Genomic DNA, 24,223 nt, shown 5'->3' with positions numbered 1-24,223 from the left:
TGTATTTATTTATCAATTAAATGTACTTTAATAGATGTAATCAAACGATAATCAATCGATAATCACTGTTTAGCGATCCGATCGTCTCTCCCCTTCTGTCATCGAAAAAATCAATAAAATTAAATTGCCCACACACACAATTATCGACAGGGTAGAGCAATCGATAACGATAATCCATCAGGGTAAATTATATAAATTTGCACACATTATGCGAAATTGACGGACAAAAAAGCTAATCACAATGTTGGAAAGTTGGGGCGAGGATCATTGGATCCCAACGGATCATCATCATCATCATCCATCATCTATCATCAAGTAGTAGTAGTAGTCATAGCCGTGGTAATCCATGCTGCATGCATTCCTAGCGAATCTTGGCAAATTGTATTAAGACATAAATGCGAGTGAAAATCGAAGAGGAAGATTCTGCAGAAGAATCGAAATATATATATATATATATATATTTATAGAGAGAGCGAGAAGAGGTGGAATAGCAATAAAAAGAGCCGCAAGCGCCATACAAACACACAGAAAATTGCTGGCAAAAAAAAAGAAAAAACCCGGCAAGGCGGCGATATGCAAACATAATAATTTGCATATTTCGCCGCAGTATTCAGCAGTTGTTTTTGTTGTTTTTGTTGTTGTTTTACTCTGATGGTGGTCAAGCAACAAACAAAAAAAAACATCTATAAAAGGGAGTGGTGCCCCCCATAATAGAAATGTTAACCTTTCCGCAGCAACAGCAAAGCGCGCCAGCAGAATCAGCCGTCACACCCAAGTTTGGCAACTAGCAAAAGGCAACTTTAACAAAATAAAACAAAAAAAAGGTTAAATAAAGTTGCAAAGGATGCCAAAAAAAAGTTAAGCTAATAAAAAATTACATAATCTTTGAAAAGAAAAATCTAAGAAGTAACCTAAGAAAAAGATACAAAAATTCACATAGGAGGCATGCTAGCTGCTATATCTAACCAAAATCAGTTGAGGAAAACGGGATTATCTGGAAAAACGAAGAGATCTTCGATTGCGATAAGAATGCCAAGATAACGCCCTGTCAAGATAGTTTACTCCTTGGCGCCCACTTGAATTTTCTTTTCTTGCCACTTGATTTATACGCGTGTGTAATTGGAATAGGAATAGTTTTCCTTTTTTTTCCTTTTTAACCTGGCCAAAATGGGGAGAATACATATTTCTCCGTTCATTTAGTTTAATTTTTTCTATGCTAAAGCTGCTGTTTAAATTTCGGTTGGATAGGTGGACGCCCACTTGGGACATGCGATCGGTAAACCCCTCCGTCCGCCCGCCGCCCACCTCTTTCTAGTGGTCGCTACCCCTCTCTTTTTCTCTGGAAATTTATGTTGTTGACTATTTTGCCGCAAATTACATGCAACGTTTTTTTTTATTTAAGGATTTTCATGTTTTTTTTCTTTCTTTCTTTATTTTTTTTTTTAAATATAGGAAGAGAGCAGAAAATGTTTACTAACTGGGCCGTGGCGTTAGAAATCAAAGCCTTTGGCGTTCATTAGCTTTGGGGGCGTTATTCCCCCCGCTTTGGCTGCTTCTTTCCTCACCGGCAGCGACGTTCAATTAAAAGTGTTGCCAATTTGCGACGCCTTTCCCCAACTCCCAACTTGTACAGCAGAATCCCCCCGCCATTGCATCCCCCGTGTTTTTGGCCAAGCCCCTCTTGTAATCAGGAAATTCGATTTTCTTAATGCCACTGAAAGAGTTTCGAGAGACTGCGCGAGGACTGGACCCCAATGGTATAGGCCCCTGCCGCCCTCTTTCGCCCCACTCCCAGTGACTTCTAATATGCGCGTGAATTTATTAACGCTCATTTTACGCTGTTGTTGCGATTCGGGGGCGTGTGCAGGCCGATTGCATTTTTTTAAATAAATTCTGGCGCAAACGGCGCGTGACAGGAGGCTCTGCAGGAGGGGGTGGTGCTATAGGAGGAAAGGAGATGGAAGGTTTGGGCTACAGGAGGAAAAGGAGCAGGTGCTAGAGATGGCAGCTGGACAATTGTAGATTAGTTGGCTAAGAACTTGGGTGGAAATCTTCGACTTTTCGTTCTATGATTTCGTATTTTACGTTTTTAAATGAGAAAAAATTAAAATCAGTTTTCAGATTTTCATAGAAAGTAAAGTAATTTCCTTTCCTAGCATTTTCATTTGACTTAAAACCAACCTACCAAGCGAAAATATATTAAAAATCAATAACTTTCCCATTAATTCGGGTATAATCCATAATAATAACACTATAAAAAAGTAAAAAACTTCAAACTGGACTACAAAATATCATCTTATCTCGTGATTTTCCTCACGTTGACATCACCAGGACTGAGGTTACTGCAGTCTTAGGCCAAAACCTCATTAGGCTATAGCGAAATCTATATGCGAAATGGAGGCCGACGCCTTTTCAATTTGCCAGCAATGAAAATTTACAACATGGCTGTACGGTCGCTCTTCGACTACCCCTCTATCCCCTTTTAAAGCCTCGGCAATACCGCCGATCTGTTGGGGGATATATATATGTCGGTCGTTCATTGCATACCCCAAGGCGTGCATGCGCACATAAAAATCGACAGCAATGCTGCAACGGATCGGAACTGGTTGCCAGTTGCAAGTTGCTGATATTGCTGCTGCTGCTGCTGACGGTGCTGTTGGTGTTGCCGCTGTTGCAGTTGCTGTGGCATTGTCATTCGTGGCATGTTCACGCCTTGACGCCCGCAGCCAACTGGCAAAAAAAAAAAAGCGTAGAAAAAAACAGAACTGGACTCCAAATTGAACTCCAACTGAATCGCCCATCGCAACGCTCCTTTTTTTTACCCGCCCCGATTTACCCCGCTGGTCCAACGTTTTCCGGATCGCTCGTTTGTGGCATCTTCAAAAGCGGCATTTTGTGGCTGCATTTGAGAGCCAGATCGTAAATCTAATAAATGCTTGCCGCAACATCGCGAAGCTCAAGGGGAAAAGCGTAGAAAATGCTCCTTTCCTTAGAGCGGAGTGCATAGATGATGGACTGATAAAACGAAAAATTAAAAAAGAACATTTTTTTCTAAATACTTAACACTTGAGAAAATGTGCTCCGGTTTTTTCTTATAGATTTTTATAAAGAGAATGCAAAACTATCAGTGATTATAGGAAGAAGGATGAAAGTTACTTTATATATATAAAGAATTGTTTTTCTTTCTCATTAAATCCTTTTCTAATCTGTGTTCTTTCTAATCCTTTCAGGTGGTCCTCTCGGCTTGTTCCTCGTACTTCCAGAGCCTGTTCCTGGAGCACCCCGAAAGACATCCAATTGTGATATTGAAGGACGTCCGTTTTGCCGAGCTGCAAACCTTAGTTGAATTCATGTACAAGGGCGAGGTGAACGTGCAATACTGTCAGTTGTCCGCGCTGCTCAAGACAGCCGAATCCCTAAAGGTGGGTTAACTAACAGATTTACACTTCCCTAACGAAAATTTCCACACTACCATAGTAGTTACTATACTTTCTAATTTCCTTATTAATCAATCAACCTATAACTTGCAGGTCAAAGGCCTCGCCGAGATGACGAACCAGAACACGACGCTGCGTGAACCCGAACGGGAACCGGACCGTTTGCGTCCACAGGGTGGCGGTGGTAGTGGCGGCTCCGCTCACAAGGCGGCCGATAGTCCGGCAACAGCACTCGATGCCACAGCGGCAACACAGGCGGCGGCTGCTACGGCAACGGCAACTGCGGCGGCGGCAACATCGACCTCAACCTCAGCAATATCTGCGGCGGCATCTACAGCAGCGACAGCAGCAACATCTGCGGCAACAACGGCGACGGCGGGGAGCAGCAGCAGCGGCAGTAGTAGTACAACCACAACGGCGGCAACCACAACAGCAACCTGTGCCACATCAGCAACATCCACGGCAGCAACATCCTCGGTGACAGCAGCAACATCCGGTGTTGCGCACTCGGAGGAGGCAACATCATCCTCATCGGGCGGACAGAAACGGGAGGCAAGCGATCGCTGCAGTCCCACGCCTGCTAAACGCTCCTCCCGAATGCATCCGACGGACAAGGAGGATTTAACGGAGGACCGAGATCAAGAGAGAAATCAAGCGGATGAGCTGCTAACCGAAGAGTTGTTGGGTCGCAACTTAAAAGACGAGGAGGATGACGATGTGGAGGAGGTGGATGATCTGGACGAGAATGAGGAGACGATGCTGAGGGGTCAAGACGAAGAGGAAGAAGACGAAGATGAAGAGGATACGCCACTGGATCTTCAAAGACCTAATGTCGAGCCAAAAAGTGCAGCAGCAACAGCAGCCGGAACGCAGCAGGGCGGCAGCAACAACCTAAGCGGCGGCAGCAGGAACACTTGCAATACCAATAACAGCAGCAGCGGCAGTAGCAGCAATAACAACAATAATAATAACAACAACAACTCCAGCAGCAACAACAACAACACTAATAGTGGGAAAACCTCAGCGGCTAGCAATGGCGGTACTGCAACATCCGGCGGTACAGCGGATTCGGTGGTTGCTGTAGATGACGATGACGACGATGATGGAGATCATCACCATCATCACCAGCGACAAGCGGACGATCGTTTGGAGCAGGATGTCGATGAGGAAGATATGGATGATGATGTGGTTGTCGTGGGCACTGCCACCACCGCGATGGTCAGGGGCTTTGCCCAGTTGGCACACCAAAACTTGCAGAGGCTCCACCATACAACGCACCACCATTCGCAGCACCATCAACATCCGCAGCACCATCAACACCCACAGCACCATCATCATCCGACGCACCACCAACAGCATTCGGATGACGAGGAAGCTATGCCCGTGATTGCCAAGAGCGAAATTCTCGACGATGACTACGACGATGAAATGGATCTGGACGATGATGATGAGGCGGACAACAGCAGCAATGATCTTGGTCTCAATATGAAAATGAGTGGCGGTACGGGCGGCGGTGGCGTTGATTTGTCCACTGGTTCCACCCAGATACCTTCCCCCCTGATAACCATGCCATCTTCATCGGCGGCAGCGGCAGCCATGGAATCGCAACGCTCCACACCGGCCATGTCGTCGGTACAGGGAGCTGGAGCGGGCGCCTCTGACCTCAGTATTGGCGGCTCTGGCGGCCGGCCGGCGTCAAGAAGTTCTCGCGACGGTGGCGGTAATGATGGCAGAGGTGGAGCATCTTCGTCCAGCCTGTTAAGTCCCGGAACCGTGGCCAATCTTCTGCCCGTGCAATCGGTGCCATTGGTAAGTCATTGGTTTTTCAGCTCAACTCATTCATTGACTTGTCACAGAGGAAACTGTATTAGCTTTTCCATTACCAATAAATACTATGTTTATAATCCACAGAGCCTCAAAAAGGAGATCGATTGCAGTGAGGATGACAACAGCAGTCACAGCAGACACATGCAACAGCGTTCGGCATCAGCTGGCGGCGGCCTGGGCGGCGACCTTGACTACCGCGCCTCCCACGAGTCGGTAAGTCAGCGATTTCTATATACTCTCGACCCTGACCACCCCCGCCCCCAAATTCGATACAAATTCCCTTGCCAAAATTCAAAAAGAAACTCCAGTCCCAGGAGATCCCTTTCAGTGAATGCTTTTGCTGCTTCGATAGGTTAAAAACTAAAAACTAAAAAAAAAAAATAATATATAACGAATTCCGAGATACGTCTCGCATATAAGATCTATTTTGATCCCAATCTGGCTCGATCCGACTCCATTTCTATATGTATAAGCTCTATCTTAAGTATTGCTCTCTCTCTCTATCTCTCTCTCTCTGTCTGTTCTTATATATATATATATACATTCTATATATACCATATTTATATATTTAATTACCAAAAACAAAATACAAAATCCAAAAACAAATGCAAAATGAAAACAAAATCAAAACTCAACATATATTTTTGCTCTTCGTCGTGTTCTTTGTCTATGAATTTTTTATATACATCATATAATATATATAATACCCATACATATATATCTATATAAATATATATATATATATCTTATCCATCTATATCTATGCCCTTATATATATATATAAATATCAAGTTTTTCCCAATCTAAGAAAGTAAAGTTTTTCTTTTTTCTATTCAGTTTGGAAAAAAACTCCTTTAAAGTAATTTGAGAACCGAAAACAAAAAAAAAAAACAAATATCAAATGTTAGTTGTTCAGTTTCCTAGCTCTATATAGTTAACTTACTTTTGTTTAATGTGTAGCGCTCTGTATCTATCTCTCTCTACATTTAGATAGCTAACTCTTTCACACTCTGTCTATCTCTCTATCTCAATGTCTATATCGATAAGTGTCTGTGTAATTTTGTTAGTTAATCCAATCTATGTGTATGTTGTAATCAATGTTGTTGTTGTCGTATATATCTTTCTATATATGTAAATATATATATATCTATCTCTGTAAATTTCCCACACACTCACATACACTTACACACACCTTAAAACACACACACCCAATGCCATAAGTTTTCGCACAGTTGATAGAATTTTGTGTTTTGGTTTTATTTCGTTGGTAGTTGACTTTTTATCGCTTCGTTTTGTGGGCCACTTCCACTTTTCACTTGCCACACATTGTTGGCAATTTCCGTTTGCAATTTTGTGTCCTCCTCTCCTATTCCCCATTCCACTTTTTAACTTCCATACCCCTGGAATTTTTTGTTTGTATTATTTATTTACTGGCCATGTTCTGTTCGAGGTCCTTCTTCCGTCCTCCGCCCGCCCCTTCCTCTTCCCCTTTGTTCTCTTCTCTTCTCTATTTTAATTTAATTTTTTATTTGCCACCAATGCTGTTGCTGTTGTTGCAGTTGCATGTTTACGACACTATAATTTTCAATATGGCTGTCAGAAGAGGCGGCATTGTCCAGGCCTTCTCGACAAAATGATCAAAAAATGCTTTCGACAAGGGGATTCCCTATGATAGAGTTTGGGGAAAAGGTGATTTAGACAAGGGGAAAATAGAGCTAGTTTTGAAGTTGAAAATTTGGAAAATTAGCATTTAAAAGCCTACGAAGGTTTGATTATATTTTAAAGATATGAAAAATCAAATCTTTAAAACAAACTTCATTTTTGGAAAAAACGCAACAAATTTCATAAATTTTTGGTAAATTTTTTACCAAATACTAAACCCTAATCGCTTGACAAAGACTGTCAGAAAATACCGCTGAGACTTAAGTAAATAATGGAAATTTCTGGCAAATTATTAAGCAAATAGAGTATACGCAGTGTGTACACTGGCCGCTTCCCATCTAGTCCGCCAGCCTTTCCCATATCCGTGCATTTACTATTTGAGACCGCTGTATATATATATATATATATACATATATAAATAAAATAAAAACCAAATCAAATATTCAAATCAAACAATAAGAAAAATTGTCGCATGTTGCAATAGGACAAACAAAGGGAAGTGAATAAAATAACATAAAGAAAGGATGAAAAAAGCAACTAAGAAATACTCTACTGGACTGTGTGTGGGTACCTCGATATTGAATATATTTTGTTTGGATTTTTTCCTTTCAGTGCGAGCAAGGCATTCCGCGTCGCTTCTTTTTGGGTGACGGTTGTCTCCACTAATTTTTTGCTTGCATTCAAAATGTGAATGTAATGCATACTTTTGGGTGCACGGCAAGCACAACTGTACTCGCCCTGGCAAAACATTTAGCTTCCGGCAAAATATATTTTCACATTACATTTCCCTCCAACCCCAAGGCCTTCTTCTCCCGCCCCCGTCCTACATCTTCTACTCATTCTTTTTAAGCGAAAAATTTTCGTCAACAGGGATAAACGCGAAAAATGTGGGCAAAATAAGAAAAAAAAAAAAAAGTGTAGGAGAATGAAAGCAAAAGGAACACGAGTAGCCACTGTCGTTTTTCTTATGTTTTCCACAGGCTCTTCTGCCCGCTTTTCCTACTTCAGAGCAGTGCAAAAAGTCAGCAAAGAAGAAAAAAAAGTAAAATTGTTATATATGCATAACGCACTTTGTTGCAACGCTTGACAAGTCTAAGAGGGTGGGAAGGAGGGGACAATTCGGGGTGGCAAAAGCTGGATGACAGGCCCCAGATGGGCCAAGCCAGCGGAAATGTTGTCAAAAAATCCAAAAGAGCCTAAAAAAATAATCTGGAAAATTAAAATTCAAGTCTCCCACACAGTGTTGACTTGTCATAAAGGTTATGGTCTTGTGCGGTGCAGCACGAATGGAAGTTTCTGGATTATAGTGATAAAATCTTGATCTTTAATTAACTTAAATCAAAAGCATGAAATCCTCAGAAAAAACTTCCTTTAAAAGGCAGTTCCTATAAGCAAACTTAGCTTTAATAATACTTCAAAGTATTTAATTTGAACCCCAGACTTAAAAATTTGTAAATAGTTTTTTCTGTGGGCAACCAAAAAAAAATGTTAGCAATCCCCTTTTTTCGATAACTTTCGCAAAAAACTTTTTAGGAAGTCTGCTGGAACATTACATGGTGTTCATTATATGTGTATATGCATCTCCAACGATTTTACTCTGCCATATCCCATTCCCCCTATATCTTTCCATTTCACTCACTCTTTCTATCGGTCCCTTTCTCGCTGGGAGACGCACATGCATAAATTCAAATAAAAATTTATCTAAAAAAGAAAGCTTGGGAAAAAGAAAGCCCAAAAGGAGGCAACAAAAAAGTGGCAGTCGCCTCGAGTTGCGGACGTTGACGCCGAATGCGCCAGTATGTGTGTATGGAAGTATCAGTGTGAGGGACGAAAAATATTTAAATATAAACTCTTGAAAATTAAACAAAATTTTAAATTCAGTATTGTAACTTTAAAATATTCTAAATTTGTCTTAGGAACTTTTAGTTTAACCTAACGGTCATATTATTTTTTTAATATGAAAAATAAGTTTATTTTTTCAGTGTATAGCAGATATGCGACTTTGTGTGTGTTTGTGCGCTGCAATTCGTTGACTCTGATGTTTTTCAGGCCTCTTGTAGGCCTCTCCAAGCCATTGCCGCATAATAAATACTTTTGCTTTTACACTTTCTTTTTTTTTTACCTTACTGCCTTGCACTCCTTTCTCCGTTCTCCGTTCTTTCCTTTCCCCATCCACCCTTCGTCTTCTTCTTCTTCGCTCTTTTCGACTTTAGTGACGGAAAACCAGAGGGAGAAGTGGAGAAATGATTATAACGAGGGGAGTTGCAGTGAAAACAAAACCAAAACAAAAATCAACGCACAAAACCAACAACTTTTGCTTTCTTTTTCTTTTTGCTTTCTTTTCTACACATACAGGTACACCAAAACACACACACACACACACATGCCTATGAGTATTTAATTTTGAAACAAATGCGTTCCTCTTTTTTATTTTTTTTTTCCTGTTACCTCTTGTTTTTCGAGCTGCTGCTCTTATGCAATTTTTTCATAGCATACCTTTAGGCTGGCCCTCTCAACTGTCGCCGCGCCACCGCTGCTGTGCTTGCATTTTATGAGTCGTGTCCCCTTCACTGTTCCCCTTTTCGAGCCCCTTAACCCCCTGGCAGCAACACCCCTCCCTCCCGGGAAGTACCACCACCTGCCCTTGTCAGCATTTGCGTTGTTTGTTTGCCGTCTACATTGCGTATGCGTAATATGAACGCTCGGACAAACAAGGCAAAAATATTAGGAATTCAGAGAGGAAAGTTTCCTAAATTTTCAAACATTAAGGACTTGGGGGGCTGGCTGGCTTTCAGGGGCATTATTAAAAATATATTTGAAGTTTTTCTTTCCAAAAACATGTTGTCCCTAAACTTATCAAATTCGCATTTATATTCAAGCTTAAATATGAGGTAAATTGTGGTTTGTTTTGATTTAAAACCTTAAATTTTTATTAAAAAATATTACTAAATACTAATTTCCAACATAATGTATAAATTTTGAAAACTCTAGATTGATTATTTAAAATTCATAAAAAAAAAAATCGTTAAAAAACTTTTTCACAACAAGAAAATAGCAGACTGAAAAATTTGATAAAAACAAATATAAACATTAGGAATACATTAATATTTCCATTTAAAATTCGTTGCTATGTTATTTTTACCGCCACTGTGTTCGTATGCACATGGATTTGTTTATGTTTGTATATAAATGCCGGGGATATACGGGGATATACACTCACAGACATACATATATATGTATATTTTTTAATATTTTTATTCGGAGGCTTTCGCACAACTTTTGACTGAATGCATTTAGGTATTGCAGTTGGAGGGCGGGTCACCTCGTCTCCATCACCGCCACTCTAAGCCTCCATCAATGCCTGGCAACTGTCAATCATGCAATGCACAAAAAAAAACCGCACAAACGAAAAAAACAAAAAAAAAAGATTTTTGTGAGGCAGCGGAAATCCAAACAAATAAACAAAAAATCAAGCAAAAAAAAAGTAAGAGTCAACAACAAAAAATGCTGCCAAAACGCAACAAATGCCAAAGCGAAAATATATTGCATTGTGTGTGGGGCAGCAGCGGCATCAACATCAGCATCAGCTGCCCCGCCCCTTCGGCCACCCCGCCTCCTTACGCACATTGCACATTTTGTGCTGCAACTGCGACGGCGACTTCTCTGCCAGGGCATTGTAATCAGCGCTCGATGCCCCGCGCTGCGTTGATTGCAAAGTTTTTCAAGTGCTTTTTGGTGGGCCAAACGCCCCTCACTGCACCCCCTTTACTTTCCTTTCCCCTTTTGCCGATTTACCCGGTTTTTATTTCGGCTTAAACAAAGGGGGAATGAAGCTACAAAACTGCTAATAGCCCCCGCCCGACTTTAAGCCTTTTCAATGCAAAATTCAAATAGCCTTAAAGGTAACCGAATTACAATTTTTGGAGGAAAGAGATCATGGGTTGGAAAATATCTTTTGATATAATGGGAGATTTGAAGTTTTTATGTGACATTAAAGTCTAAGCATAAATCAGATTTTCAAAAGCAGATCGAAGGTTAAAGTGAACGTCTGAAGTTGTGGATAATTTTAAGACTTTAATGGAATAAACAAAATTCGAATTATAATAGTATTTGTTGATTTTCATAATAGAAAATAATTTTCAATAAAAAAGCCATATTTGGCTTAAAGAAAAAGGCTAATAGAGATAGAAAATCAAATTTATGTTTCATACATCATTTCTAATTGATTTTTTAGATTAATACTGAGTATCCCTATTACGAAATCAAGCTCCTAAAAAAATAACACCAAATATCTCCTAGATTACCCCATGGGGTCACCATTTCCCCTGCCCTAAGCTGCTCTTGAACTTCCATCAATGCGAACTCTTTGAGGTCTGACTTTTGTCTCGTTTGGATTGGGTTCGTCATAGGATGATTCTCCCTCTTCCCAGTTTGTTTCCATGACTTGGACTGTTTGTTTTGTTCCCACACACACACATACACACATCCTATGCATTTATATATATATTTTTTATTACAAAAAAAATGAGTGAAAAGCGCAGAGATTGCCACTTCCACGAATCTACAAAAAAAAAAAAGACACCAAATATATATATATATATATGCAGGCTGTAAAAACGCCATAGCCTAGCCATAAATATATATCAATGCAGCTCTTCTGCCAACTTCTGGCTCTGCTCCGCCTAACCCTTTCCAAAAATCCAAACGGGACTCACAAAAAAATGCGAAATAAAAAAAGAAATTATAACAATACATAATAATTTGTGCAAAAATATTACGAAAAAAATAGGAAGAGCATTGAGGAATATATTTGAAATAGTCCTCCTTCCTGATGCTCTCACACAGCCAGCCAGCCCAACTTCTATGAGCTTCCGCAATATTTGCCAGATGCGTTATATGCGTCATCTATTGCGTCTATTTTTTGATTGCAATGAAAGGGACCTTCAAAAAAATATTACACAAAAAAAAGAGAAAATAATTAAGCGCACCAAATGCAAACAAACCAGCTGAAAAATATACAACGAGTATATATATATATATATTTATAGAAATGTGTGCATCCTCCTCTCATGCACCATAAAAAGGCAAGGCAGACCCAAGAGAGTTTTCATTAAAAATTTGCTTTTATTAAAATGTGACGGGCGGAGGAGGCAACAAAAAATGGGGGTCGAGGTTGAGGTTGTTCGAGGATGTGTGTGTGTGTGTGAGGCTTAAAGAGCCCCACAAAACGGCATCAAAATGAACAAGAAAAGGCCGACGACCGTCGAAAATTTTTCGTAGAAAAAGAAGCAAGCCAAAGAGGGGCAGCAACCAAAACCAGACGCACATCGATCGATATTTGATTATTATTGCGGCGACGACACGACTATGACGATGATGATGATGATGACGAAGTCGTCGGGACTCAAGACGGCCCCAAAAGAGGTGGAGACGTTGATGACTACAACGGCACACTCGAAAATGAGTTCCCTGCTAAAGGTTATCTTAGTTTCGGGAAATCAAAAATTGACTTTCAGTCAATTTCAGAAAACACTTATTAATTGTATTGAAAAGAAGTTAGGAAAAGTCACTAGAGAAGTTAGAGAAAATGCCCATTTTTAAAAAGAGATGTAACGAATTTATTCCCTATCATACTTTCTTCGAGTGCATCACGCAGGACATTTTACTGCAATGTGGCACATAGCAGAAGCCAGGTGTGGAGTGCGTCTGGAGTTCTTTGGGAAAGCCGAGCAAAATCGGTGAAAATCGTTGGAGGTTCAAGAGGAAGCGGCTCGAAGGACCAGATAATCACTTCATTAGGCGTAGGCACGTTGAACTCTTGGTCTATCGAATCGAAGAGGTTCATCGACTTACGTCTTGACTTTTTGGCCATTTTCAGAATACCATTTTGTATTTGGTTTTCTTTTTTTTTTTTGTTTTTTGTTTGGCATTTGCTTGTGGTGACCCAGATTTGGTGGACCCTGCACTGGGGTTATTCAATAATCCGCTACCAAGAGCGGGAGAGGCCAAAAACTGCAATTTGGCTAATGGAAAGTTTGTTTATTTGCTGCTGGCCTGTTTGCCTCTGTCTTTTTGCCAGGCAGAAATCACGCAACATCAGTGGATGTAAGTTACTGGTGCATCGGTCTAGTAATCTCCCTTAAAGCTTGTGGGGCAAACCCACCTCCCTTGAATCACCTTCGAACAGCTGGGCACAGTTAAATTTATGGGAAAACTTTTACAAAATGGCTAAAGGCTAACAGGAATTAAGTAGTAGCAGAAGCAGGCTATATTACAAAAGGTACTTAAATTCAATGAATTAAAGGTAGTTAGTCAAAGTCATACCTAAAAACAACTGCAACAACAGCAAATTGTAATAATTATTATTTCAATTATAATTTATGTAGCTTTAAGATCACAATCTCACACAAACTCACATCCTCAACTCATCATTCGGTAGAAATATTATAATTATGTATATATTCTGCATGTTTTTTTTTCAAAATTCATCAAAAGAAATCAAAAGCCATTACACCCGTCAAACATTTTGGCCAAACTAAACTAAAAGAAAAAAATTATATTTTAATTTTGCGCTTTGTAAAGAAACAAAATTGAACAAAAAAATCCCCCTATAACCGCAAAAATTTGACAAACTAAAAACTGTAAATGTGAACAAAATTCGCTGCACAAAATTTGGACCGTACCTCCACTTCCAAATATATATTATATATATACGATCCCACCGATTCCCAAAATCAAATATTTTTCCTTTCTTTGCGTTAAAATTAGCTTAAAATGAATAAGATTTAACCCAATTTTTAATTTGATTTCACTTAAAAACTAAACTTGTAAATGTAATACTTTGTGCTATTAAACTTGTTATCTCTGTCTTAACTTACTATCTATCTCGCTCTCGCTCTGTGTGTATCACTTTATCTGTCTATTTCTCTCTCTATATCTCTCTCTCGCTCTCTTTGTGTCTCTGTCTCTATCTATATCAATATTATTATTATCAATGTGTCAAACTGTGTGTTGTGCTTTTAATATTATTAATCAATACGAATACGGAACAGCTATATATATATAAAAAAAAAAAAGAAACCACAAATTCTCCATCAAATATAAAAACAAGAGAGGGGTCCAGATCTGAACGTTGTGCAATTGATATAACCGACATATATATACCTCAATATATATATATATAAAAACTGCATTAATTTATCAACCAAAAACAAAGAATCGTACTAAAGCGCTTTTGGTGTTTTTTTAAACATAAACATAACCGCAAAAAAATATATAAAAAAAAAAGAAAAACAAAACCACAAGAAAAGAAAATTACAGTCAAGAAGAAATGCAACCAAAAAGAAAAAGAAAAACAAAAAAAGAAATATAGAAAAATAATAAAAAAAAAAGAAAACAACCTAATTAAAAATTATAGAAAACTAAATCGAACTAACACACACACAAACATAATACATACACACAACACCAACATACGCCACTCTCACACACACCCACAAAAATCACACTCGACCATAACATATACTACTATATAATACTATTTTTTTCAAACGATATATATGTATTATCTAAATGTGGAACGCTTTTACCATAAATCGTTCGTTCGTTGTTCGTTTATGTAAATGGTAAATGTGTGTGTTCTATTTTTCCATAAGCTAAATGTCTTTCATTTCTCTCTATAAACATATATCAATTTTTACATCTTTTCTTTGTCGTTCATTTATGATTTCTAATCATGATTTCCGTGTTTTACCTAGCCAATATCTGTGTGTATTGTTATCCTTTTAAATATAAATTCAATTTGTTGATTTTTCGATTCTTCGAACTGATCGTAAGACATTAAATAGTAGATTCATGTGTCTGTTAATCATTTCTATATTCAAAGTTTATAAAGTTAAAAGTTAAAAAGTAAGAAAAGAAAGTGAAAGTATTTAGCAATGCAAAATTTATTACAAGAAAATGTTTTTTCATTAAAAATTGGCATTCAATTATTTGATATTCGCCTTCAACTTTATAAAAATCCGAAAAATTTCTTCAAAAAGATCCTTTTAGTAAGCAAACATCTTCATTCACAAACCACTTTAATTAGACAAAAACTCAGAACAGGATAAACAAAAACATAAAATCATGAAATAATAACTTTAAAGATCACTTAGATCTGCTATTTTTTAGTCAAAGGATTTAAAAAAACTTATAAAAAAGATCAACACTGCTATCATATGATTTCTAACATGATTTAAGCTACTCAAAAAGTCTAAAAATTTACATGAAATCTACTGAAAGAGTTAATTGAATTAAAATCATTATTTTCTTAAATCATTATATTTTCACTTTTGGCTGATGGAATTAAACTTAATCAATGTGTGTGTTTTAATGTTTGTTTTTTTCTTTCTGTTATAGATATATTTTGTGTTTTTGTTAACTACTGTGCTCTATGCTCTAATTGTCTGTCTCTTTTACTCTACTTTTGGAATTGATGTTGTTGTGTACTTTCGTTTTGATTATTCTGGTTTATCTTCGATTTTCACATCTATTTCTTAAACTATCTCTTTCTAATTAATAATCGAAAATCGCTCTGTCTGTCTCTCTTTCTCTCTGTCGTTCAATTTTTTGTGTTTACTATATAAAAAACTTAATCGTATGTATACATAATATATCTGCCTCTGTTTCCTTCCATATCATTTATCGTTGTTGTGCTCTATTCAAGTAAAGACATATCAGATATCGAATATCGAATATTGTTTATCGATTATCGAAAGGATAACAATCCCCCAAAGATACGTATGTGTGTTTTGAGTATATACGTGTGTGTGTGTCGATTTCTTTTTATTTTTCTTTTTTTGTTAATCCGAATTTCTTTGAACTAAATGTTGTGCCACACCTGATGATACCATAGCATATATACCATACGTATAAGTCTGAAGATCTGTCTCTTTCTCTAGGTATATATATACATACCATACGTACGATATATACTCGTTAATATATATATTCGTACGCCTAAGTTAATGTATGTAATACCTGACTCAACTGCAACTGTGCCACCAAACTATGTTTAAGATATGGAAACTCGATCGTTCTCCCCCCCTTAAGTCGTCCAACCATAAAGATAATAGTACTTTGTGCGCAGATTTCTTCAGCTTTAGGGCTAAAATTGGATCCTCGAATCCGCAAATCGTTTTTTTTCACTTGTTTTTCATTTCTTCCGTCCTTGATTTATCCTCATTCTTCATTGCCTTTTTCCCCCTTCTTACTTAATTTCTTAATTAATTGCCTTTTGATTGCACTTTTTTTTTGTTTTTCGTTGTGCCATATATATTTTAAAAATATTACAAAAAGAAAAAAATGAAAAAGATATTGAAAAGAAAAAAAAAATTGAGTAAGAAAAAGAAATGTGATAAGAGAAAAGAAAAATGTTGATTGTTTTTTAACATTTATTTTGATTTGATAAATATTGACATTGTCAAGAAGTTGATCTGCGTTTTTTGAACTTGGCTGTGCTGAATGAACATTTCCCATGACTTGTATAACCATTCGTAAGAGTCAATGTGCCTTTTATTTTTGTGTTTTTTTTTTTTTACTGTAACATTCGACCATATTTGAGTTCAATACGATGAAAAGAGTGCGGCATATATGGAAAAACTTCTTGAAAATAGTTAAGTGAAAAGAAAGCTACCTAATACTGATTCGATTTTATTTAACTTATTTTCCAATTGCATTTTTTTTGTTTGTTTTGATATAAAACTTTTTTTGAAACACACGAAATTTGTAAAACACAAAAAACACGATTTGGCCCCCCACAGAAAAAAAAAAAGAGTTTGTTTTCTCCAATAACCCAAAATTTTGTATGTTTTTTTCGTTTTGTTTTTTATTCCAAATTTTACTCTTTTTGTTTAAGCATTTTATGGACATTTATGTACAGATTTAGAACTATTATGATTTGTATTGATTTTTTTCGTGCGCAAAATTGTCAAATTAAGGCAAACAAAATTTGCTTTCCAATTTTTCAAAATTTAAAAAAAAAACATAAATATGCAAGGTATGCGTGATGTAAAAGCTCTTTTTTCATTTTAGTTTAGTTCAAGTTTTTACCTTCAACTTGTTGCCAGGCGAATGAATAAACCCAAACCCCAAAATTTTTTTGTTTATGATTTGACAATCCAATGCAATTACGAAAAAAATCACTGTTCAACCAAAAATTTAAACTTTAAAATCGAAAAAAGCGTACCGCGTTCCAAAATTGATCAGAACCTTGATCAAAACGTCAAATTTAAGCAAAAAAAATACCACAAAACAAAACAATTTTTAACAATAAGTTTACACAAAAACAAAAACTATATTAAAAAAAAAAACACAAAAAGCTAAATGTAAAACCAAAATCAAAAAGGAAAGCAATGAAAAAGCTTTATCAATATTTAACGTACGATTATGCGACGTTTTTCGAACAACGCCCAAACAAAAATCGAAATTCAACTTCTTGAAAACAAAAAAAAAAAATACTAAAAATACCAAAAATGATATATAAATACCAGAAACTTTGTTAATGCAATTCTTGTAAAGCAATAACTATGAAAATGACAAAAAAAAAGAACAACAAATGAAATACACAACGAAAGTCAAATGCTGAAACCCCCTCTTGTTTTTTTGGCATCCATCCAACGGTTTGAGACACGTTTAAAGCACTCGGCCATGGTTTAGAGGTCTGGTCCAAGGCCTAAAACCTGGTCCAGACCCAGAGCCAGAGCTGGAGTAGGGAGAGGCGCAGAGCCGGAGGAGAGCATTGCTGTGGGCCTGCCAAATAGGCGGCGGCCCCCCCATAAGTTTTCCATTCTTCTCCTTGATGACATACATTGATTCCGTTTTCAGTTCCTTGCCTTAATTTTTCTGTTTTTTTCTTATTATTTTTCTTACCTCGACAATTGTAAAGTTTGTAATTTGTTTTTTTTTTTCCTAATTTTCCTTATAACCTCTCTCCCAACTATCTCTCATGTACAATTTAAATACTAGAGTTCCAACGTTGATTTATTTTTTCACGAAAGCGATGTAAGGAGAGCAAGTTGCCGAAGTAAATAAATACTCTGTGATTATCTTCTTTTTATAAATGCATAATTTACGTTGTCTTAGTTTTGGAACATCCTATATATAACTCTCTCTCTCTCTCTCTCTTACACTCTCTCTCTCTCTATCTCTCTCTCACTCCAAGTAAACGAATAATTTTATGATTATTTTTTTGGTTTCCGTTAGAAAACAAAAAATACTAGAAAATACTAGTTTTGCCAAAGACAAAGAAAACGAAGAAAAGCAAAAATTCAAAAAATCAGCAGAGAGGTGATGCTAAAACTAGAGAATTCAAATCGATTGCCAGCAAAAACTGAAACTGAAAAAAATCCAAGAAAAAAAAATCTATATATACCAAAAACCTAGACAAAATACCGAAACTATATAAAAAAAAAATACCAAGCCAAAAAAAAAATTACCAAAAAACCGAAAGAAAAGCAAGTAAAGAAGTTGATGTTGGATTTTTGTTTGGTGTCTGTTCCAGGAAACGTCCGAATCGCCCCACCAACAACAACAGCCCCCACCACACGCTGTGGGCGTTGGGGCGGGCGGTGCCTCAGCGGCCGCAGCAGCCGCCGCTCTGCTGCACCAACAGCAACAGCAGCAGCAGCGTACCCCACACAGCCCCCCGCCGCCGCCTTTGCACATGTTTCCGTGCCTCTACTGCCACATGGCCTTCCCCAACAAATCGAAACTCACCCGCCACCTGCTGACGCACTCACTGAAGACGCTCGAGTTCCGTGAACCGCCCACAACGGCATTGCTTCATTCGCATCTCCTTGGCGATCTCAATATGGCCGCCGCCGGTCTACCATCGCCGTTTGCCTTCCAGATGAACGCGGCCGCAATGGCGGCAACTTCCGGCAGTGATACACAGGAACAAGTTGCAGCGGTTGCTGCTGCCTTTGGCATTGATATGGAAGCGGCGTTCCAAAGTTTGACGGCCAGTTGCCTGGATGCAAGCGCCATTGTTAGTGGTGGTGTTGGTGGTCAGGGAGCTGTGGTCCGTTTGGCCACATCCGCTGGAAATGGCGGTGGCCTGATGCTAGGAAGCGGTAGCGGCGGCAGTGGCAGCGGATCGGGGGCTGGAGCGTTAACGGGTGGCAGCGGCGGCGGTGGCGGTAGCAGCGTTGGTGGTGGTGGTGGTGGCAGTGGTGGCGGTACAGCCACTGGCTCTTTGTCGCCATCAACATCTGCCGCAGCGGCAGCAGCAGCAGCGGCGGCGGCGGCAGCGGCGGCCGCAGCACAATCGCAATCAGCGTCGCTGCTGGGCGCCGCGTCCAGTGATCCGAATAGTGTTGTCATGTGTAAGTTCTGTGCTAAAAGTTTTCCCGATGTTACATCACTGATCACGCATTTGTCGGTACATACAGGTGATCGACCATTTAAATGTGAGTTTTGTGGCAAAGCGTTTAAGCTGCGCCACCACATGAAAGATCATTGTCGCGTGCACACCGGTAAGTCAATAGTTTTACGATAATCGATTTTATTAATCGATTCACCCCCTGATTCTTATCATATCATATCATTTATCGCCCTAAAAGTTCCTTTTATTATATTGACAATCATGCCAATAATTAGTCGAAGTTTAGTTCAACTTTTTAAATTAAAGAAAGTGTAATATTAACTATTAGTAATATTTAGATACTATAAATAGTGGAAAATCACGTATACGACCTTCTGATAGAGTAAAACGTACAAATCCCTAAGAAATAACAGAAAGTACTTCTCCTTCTTTTACGTTTTTAGTCACATAACGACCTATGAATAAGTGTTAATAATTTATTCAGGTTCCTTTTGCTTAACAAACCAAAATTCAAATAACCAAGTTTGTGACAAAACTGATATTTTATTTATCAATGTGATTCCACAAAGATATTATCCAAAGCATTTGAAATATACCAATTTTTGAAATATTAAGGTTTCATAAAAGGACCAAAACAGCCATTTGAGTGACTTCAGTTTAGATTTTAATCATTAACCATGAATTTCTTCTTAGTATAATTCCAAATGTCTTTGACTAAACAATTAAAAAGGAACTTTTTGTTAGGAAACCATGACGTATCATCCCTCACCATCCAACCATTCTCCATTCTCAGCACCAAAAATACACATTATCTATTATATATATATCTATATCGAAACCTATCTCCTTGATTTCCTTGTACCCGTTTCGGGGAAATCGAACTTTGCAGGCGAACGGCCATTCAGATGTAATATGTGTGGGAAAACATTCTCGCGCTCAACGATACTCAAGGCGCACGAGAAAACGCATTTTCCGAAATATGTGCGCAAGTTTTTGTCACCCAGCAGCCCGGTCGATACAAAGGATGAGTTGCCGCAATAGTGAAACGATTTTAGTTTGTTATTAAATTATTATTATTACTACTATTACTATTATAATAATAACAATAACAACAGCAACAATAACAACAACAATGCAAACTATTTGCAAAACACCACGACCAACAACAACAACAACAACAACACCAACAATTTCAATTACAACAACAATTGATGAGGACGATCCAAAACAAGAACTTTGACTTACTTAAGGAGGAAAATGATAAAGCAGGAATATGAGGAGGAAGAAGAGGAGGAGAGACCAATACAACAAAACAAAACACCAACATACACCAACCCAGCCCAATACACACACAGACACACACACAACCACATATATGTATATACCGTTGAATCCATGTATATACATATGTATATATTTTATTAATTATGTAAAACGAGGCATCAGTTCGAAAAGTTCTGATCGAACAGAAACTCTAGCAAATAGGAAAGAGACAGCAAAACACCAACACACTTACACACACACAGACACAATAGAGCAGGCAGGCTATAACCGTACACAAAACATCTATATATATATATATTAATATATACATTATATACAATAATTATATAGCAGCATATTGTCGAATTGTTGAAGTTTATACCAAGAAGCAAACTTGTTTTTTTTTTGATGATGATAGGGAAGATGATGATGATACAGGATGAGTCTTTGGAGACAGAAAAAACTATGAGGGAATGATATATATATATTCCCTTTTTTTTTGGATGGCATGAAAAAAAAAAGAAGAATGAGTAACGTTTTTTCTACCCAGGCAGAATAGAGAGAACGAGAAGAACAGCTAAGGCGAGCGTGAGAGTTGTAGCAGGAATCTAATAAAAATGATATATATATACATATATATATGATATATATATTTTTCAAAAGTATATGTTAGAGAATGTAAGACATATAGGCAAGAATGAAAAAGCGCAAAAAAAAGAAAAAGTGAAAAGAAATTTACAAAAAATACTTTGAAGAAAGAAAAAAAACATAAAAAATTGCTAAACCTATATATGATGATAAAAATTGATCTAATTGAATACGATTTAGTAATGCTAAACAATAGCGATTTAGCGATAACGATAACGATAAACATAAACGTAATGAAAAGAACAGTGAACACACGTGATGTAACTTTTTAAGTAGCAGCCGAAGCCGAAGGATCCGATAACGTAGAATGTTGACGATGATAATAAAGCGTTAAAGTAGCTTAAAGTAAACATAAAACTCCCCCCCTCCCCTTCTCCAGCCCCCATAACACTAGCAAAACAAAAACACAGACACACACTCTCAAAAATCAGTAGAAGCAAAGTGAACTGGTGATGAAAACACACACACACACACACAACAACACCATCAAAACAATCCAAATTCGAGTAAAAGCAAAGTGAACTGGGGGACACATCCGAAATTTAAGCAAATTCATCAAATGTAGCATACTTTTGTGCGACTTCGGTTTTAACTTTTTCGAACAAGTGAACGCAGTAGAACATACATATCCCCCCTACAAAATACACCAAACAACAACAAAGAAATAAAGGAAACCAAAAGAAAAACAGGCTGGATCGGCTACAGATCGAATCGCTATATAGAGGACTCTTTTCGATAGTGAGTTTAGTGCAACTTTAGGCAACCCCTGAACCCCCCTCGCTCACACACACACACACACACGCGTATATTGTACACTCACAGAACTTATTATATACAGTAACATATACATATATCTATATACAATATTTATATATCTATATAAAACCAGATGCAGAAACCCGAAATGAGACATTTTTTGGAATTCAGATAAAATTTGAAAGCGAAAAAAAAGTAAGAAAATGATAATGAAACAGCAGCAGCAGCAGAATTACATAGAATATCTGTGATCTTAACGATATTTATATAAATCTTATACATAAACCAAAAAATATATATATATATGTATATGAGTAGTAGAGGGAAAAAAAACAACCACACACACACACACAACACACACTAGGAATACCAACTAAGTGTAGGCTGTAGCGAAGAAAACAGAAGATTTGGCTTAAAGATCACCCAAAAACTCACATATTTTACTTTTCTAATTTTTGTTTACCAAGTTTACTTTGCTTTGAAGAAAAGAAAAGAAAAAAAAAGAAAACCACAAACCCTTTTGGCTTTTTCGATAATGAAATGTGCTAGTAACTAAAGCAGAAGGGCAAGCTTATAAGTAATTATAGAACTTTTTTTGTGTTATCACGTTATCACGAATTCTTCTCTGTACTTTGGCTTGAAGGGAAGACGAAGCTCTGAATATTCTCGCTGAGAAAACCTTTTCCATCCAATTAAGAAGTGCTTAGCCCGGCAACAACAACAGCAAACGAAACAACAAGAAATGCAAATCGATCTCAAAATTATAAACAAAATGAAAACAAAACAATTATCTATAAAAAAAAAAAATAAACACAAAACCAAGGAAGTTTGTGAAAAACTTTTGTGGCTAGGGCTAAAAGCGTTTAAATCGAGGAAAATATATAATCAATTAACTGCGGTTGGGGCAAAGATTTTTTCTCAATTCAATTTTTTTTTTTTTTTTTTTTTTGGCAACGAATTGGGAACAGAAAAAAATTAACAAATTTTTAAATAAGAAAGATATTAAGAAGAAAAAAGAAAGCAACAACAAACGCACACTATAAGCACGCTAGGCAAAATTCAAAATTCTAAATTTTAAACCAAAAAAATAAAAAAGCGAAAACTTTTTGGCAAAACAAACAAAAAACGCAAAAAATGGAAACAAACACACAAAAACTTTTGGATTAAACAATTTGGCTGTGATAGCATTACAAGAATAGTAAATAATTAATAAAAAAATATTTAACCAAAAACAAAAAACAAAAAACAAAAAAAAAACAAAAGAGAAGAGAGAAGAAAATTATTTGCTTTGCATTTTAGAAAAGCGAAATGGAAAAGCGTTGCCCATTTTCACCTTTGTTGTTGGCTTACTTTTCTCATGCAGTATTAGTGGACTTTTTAGGAGGGGGGTTGGGAGGTAGGCGGTTGGAAGTAGAAGTAGAAGAGCAACAGGCATCAATTCAATAAATTGTGATGTTATAACGAAAGCAAACACAACGGATACTCTGCATTAACAATTTATCCAACATAATCAAGCTAAAAAAAACTAAACGAAAAAAAAAAAACAAAATTTAAACTTTAGGAACAAATGACGAAGTAAAAAGAAAGCAAAACAAAATTGTGATTTTCGGCCTTTTAGAAACAAAATTATTAAAAACAATTAATAACGATATAAAAAAAAAAAAACACACACACAAAAAAACGTAATAAATAAATATAAAGGAAAATACCAAAAGCTTTCTCGATTAATTTTAATTGCATTTCAATAGGGGAAATTTAGATTTTATTTTTTTTGGCACAGCCAGACCAAAAAGTCTTTGCACAGCCGCCGCAGAAAATGAAAATGAAAATGAAAAACAGGGAAAATCGAAAGGAGAAGAAAACCAAAACATTCCAAGGAAATACGAGTAGACAAACAGGATGGAAAAGGAAAAGCGGGAATCGAGAGCTTCGTTTCCGAAAGAAAACAATTTTTTTTGCTAATTTTTTTTTTCCTAATTAAATAAATGCACTGAAAAACAAAAAACACTCTCACTTACATACACACACACACACACACAATGTTTCATGCTCTGTGTCTCTTATTAATTCTTTTTTTTTTTTATTATTATTAATATAAACACCCACATAAATATATATAAAAAATATATATATATATTTAGTTTTAAATGTTTAAGCGAAATGTTATTATTATTATACCAACTTATATGAAATTTATTTAGCTTTAGCAACGACAAAACAAAAACCAATTTAACTAAACAAAAAAAGGAAATGAAAAGAAAAAACG

The 24,223-nt window shown here is 37.0% G+C and overlaps 1 protein-coding gene across 4 annotated transcripts in view; it reads left to right on the top strand.

The window, feature by feature from the left end:
• The window catches only part of LOC108102888 (sex determination protein fruitless-like), a 123,644-nt gene extending 100,448 nt beyond the window's left edge, over nt 1–23,196 (top strand). For 3 of the 4 annotated variants that reach the window (XM_017208087.2, XM_017208090.2, XM_017208089.2), the window contains exons 4-8: nt 3,231–3,422; nt 3,531–5,246; nt 5,349–5,477; nt 18,469–19,441; nt 20,180–23,196. In XM_017208087.2, the coding sequence (XP_017063576.1) occupies nt 3,231–3,422; nt 3,531–5,246; nt 5,349–5,477; nt 18,469–19,441; nt 20,180–20,331 (3,162 nt within the window). In that variant the 3' untranslated portion in view covers nt 20,332–23,196. The remainder of the gene's footprint in view (nt 1–3,230; nt 3,423–3,530; nt 5,247–5,348; nt 5,478–18,468; nt 19,442–20,179) is intronic. The other variant, XM_017208091.2, reaches the window with a different exon arrangement.
• Nucleotides 23,197–24,223: the final 1,027 nt, after the last annotated feature.

Source organism: Drosophila eugracilis, unplaced genomic scaffold, assembly GCF_018153835.1.
Source record: "Drosophila eugracilis isolate 14026-0451.02 unplaced genomic scaffold, ASM1815383v1 contig_124, whole genome shotgun sequence".
Taxonomy (NCBI): domain Eukaryota; kingdom Metazoa; phylum Arthropoda; class Insecta; order Diptera; family Drosophilidae; genus Drosophila; species Drosophila eugracilis.
This window is presented reverse-complemented; position numbering and strand designations above follow the sequence as displayed.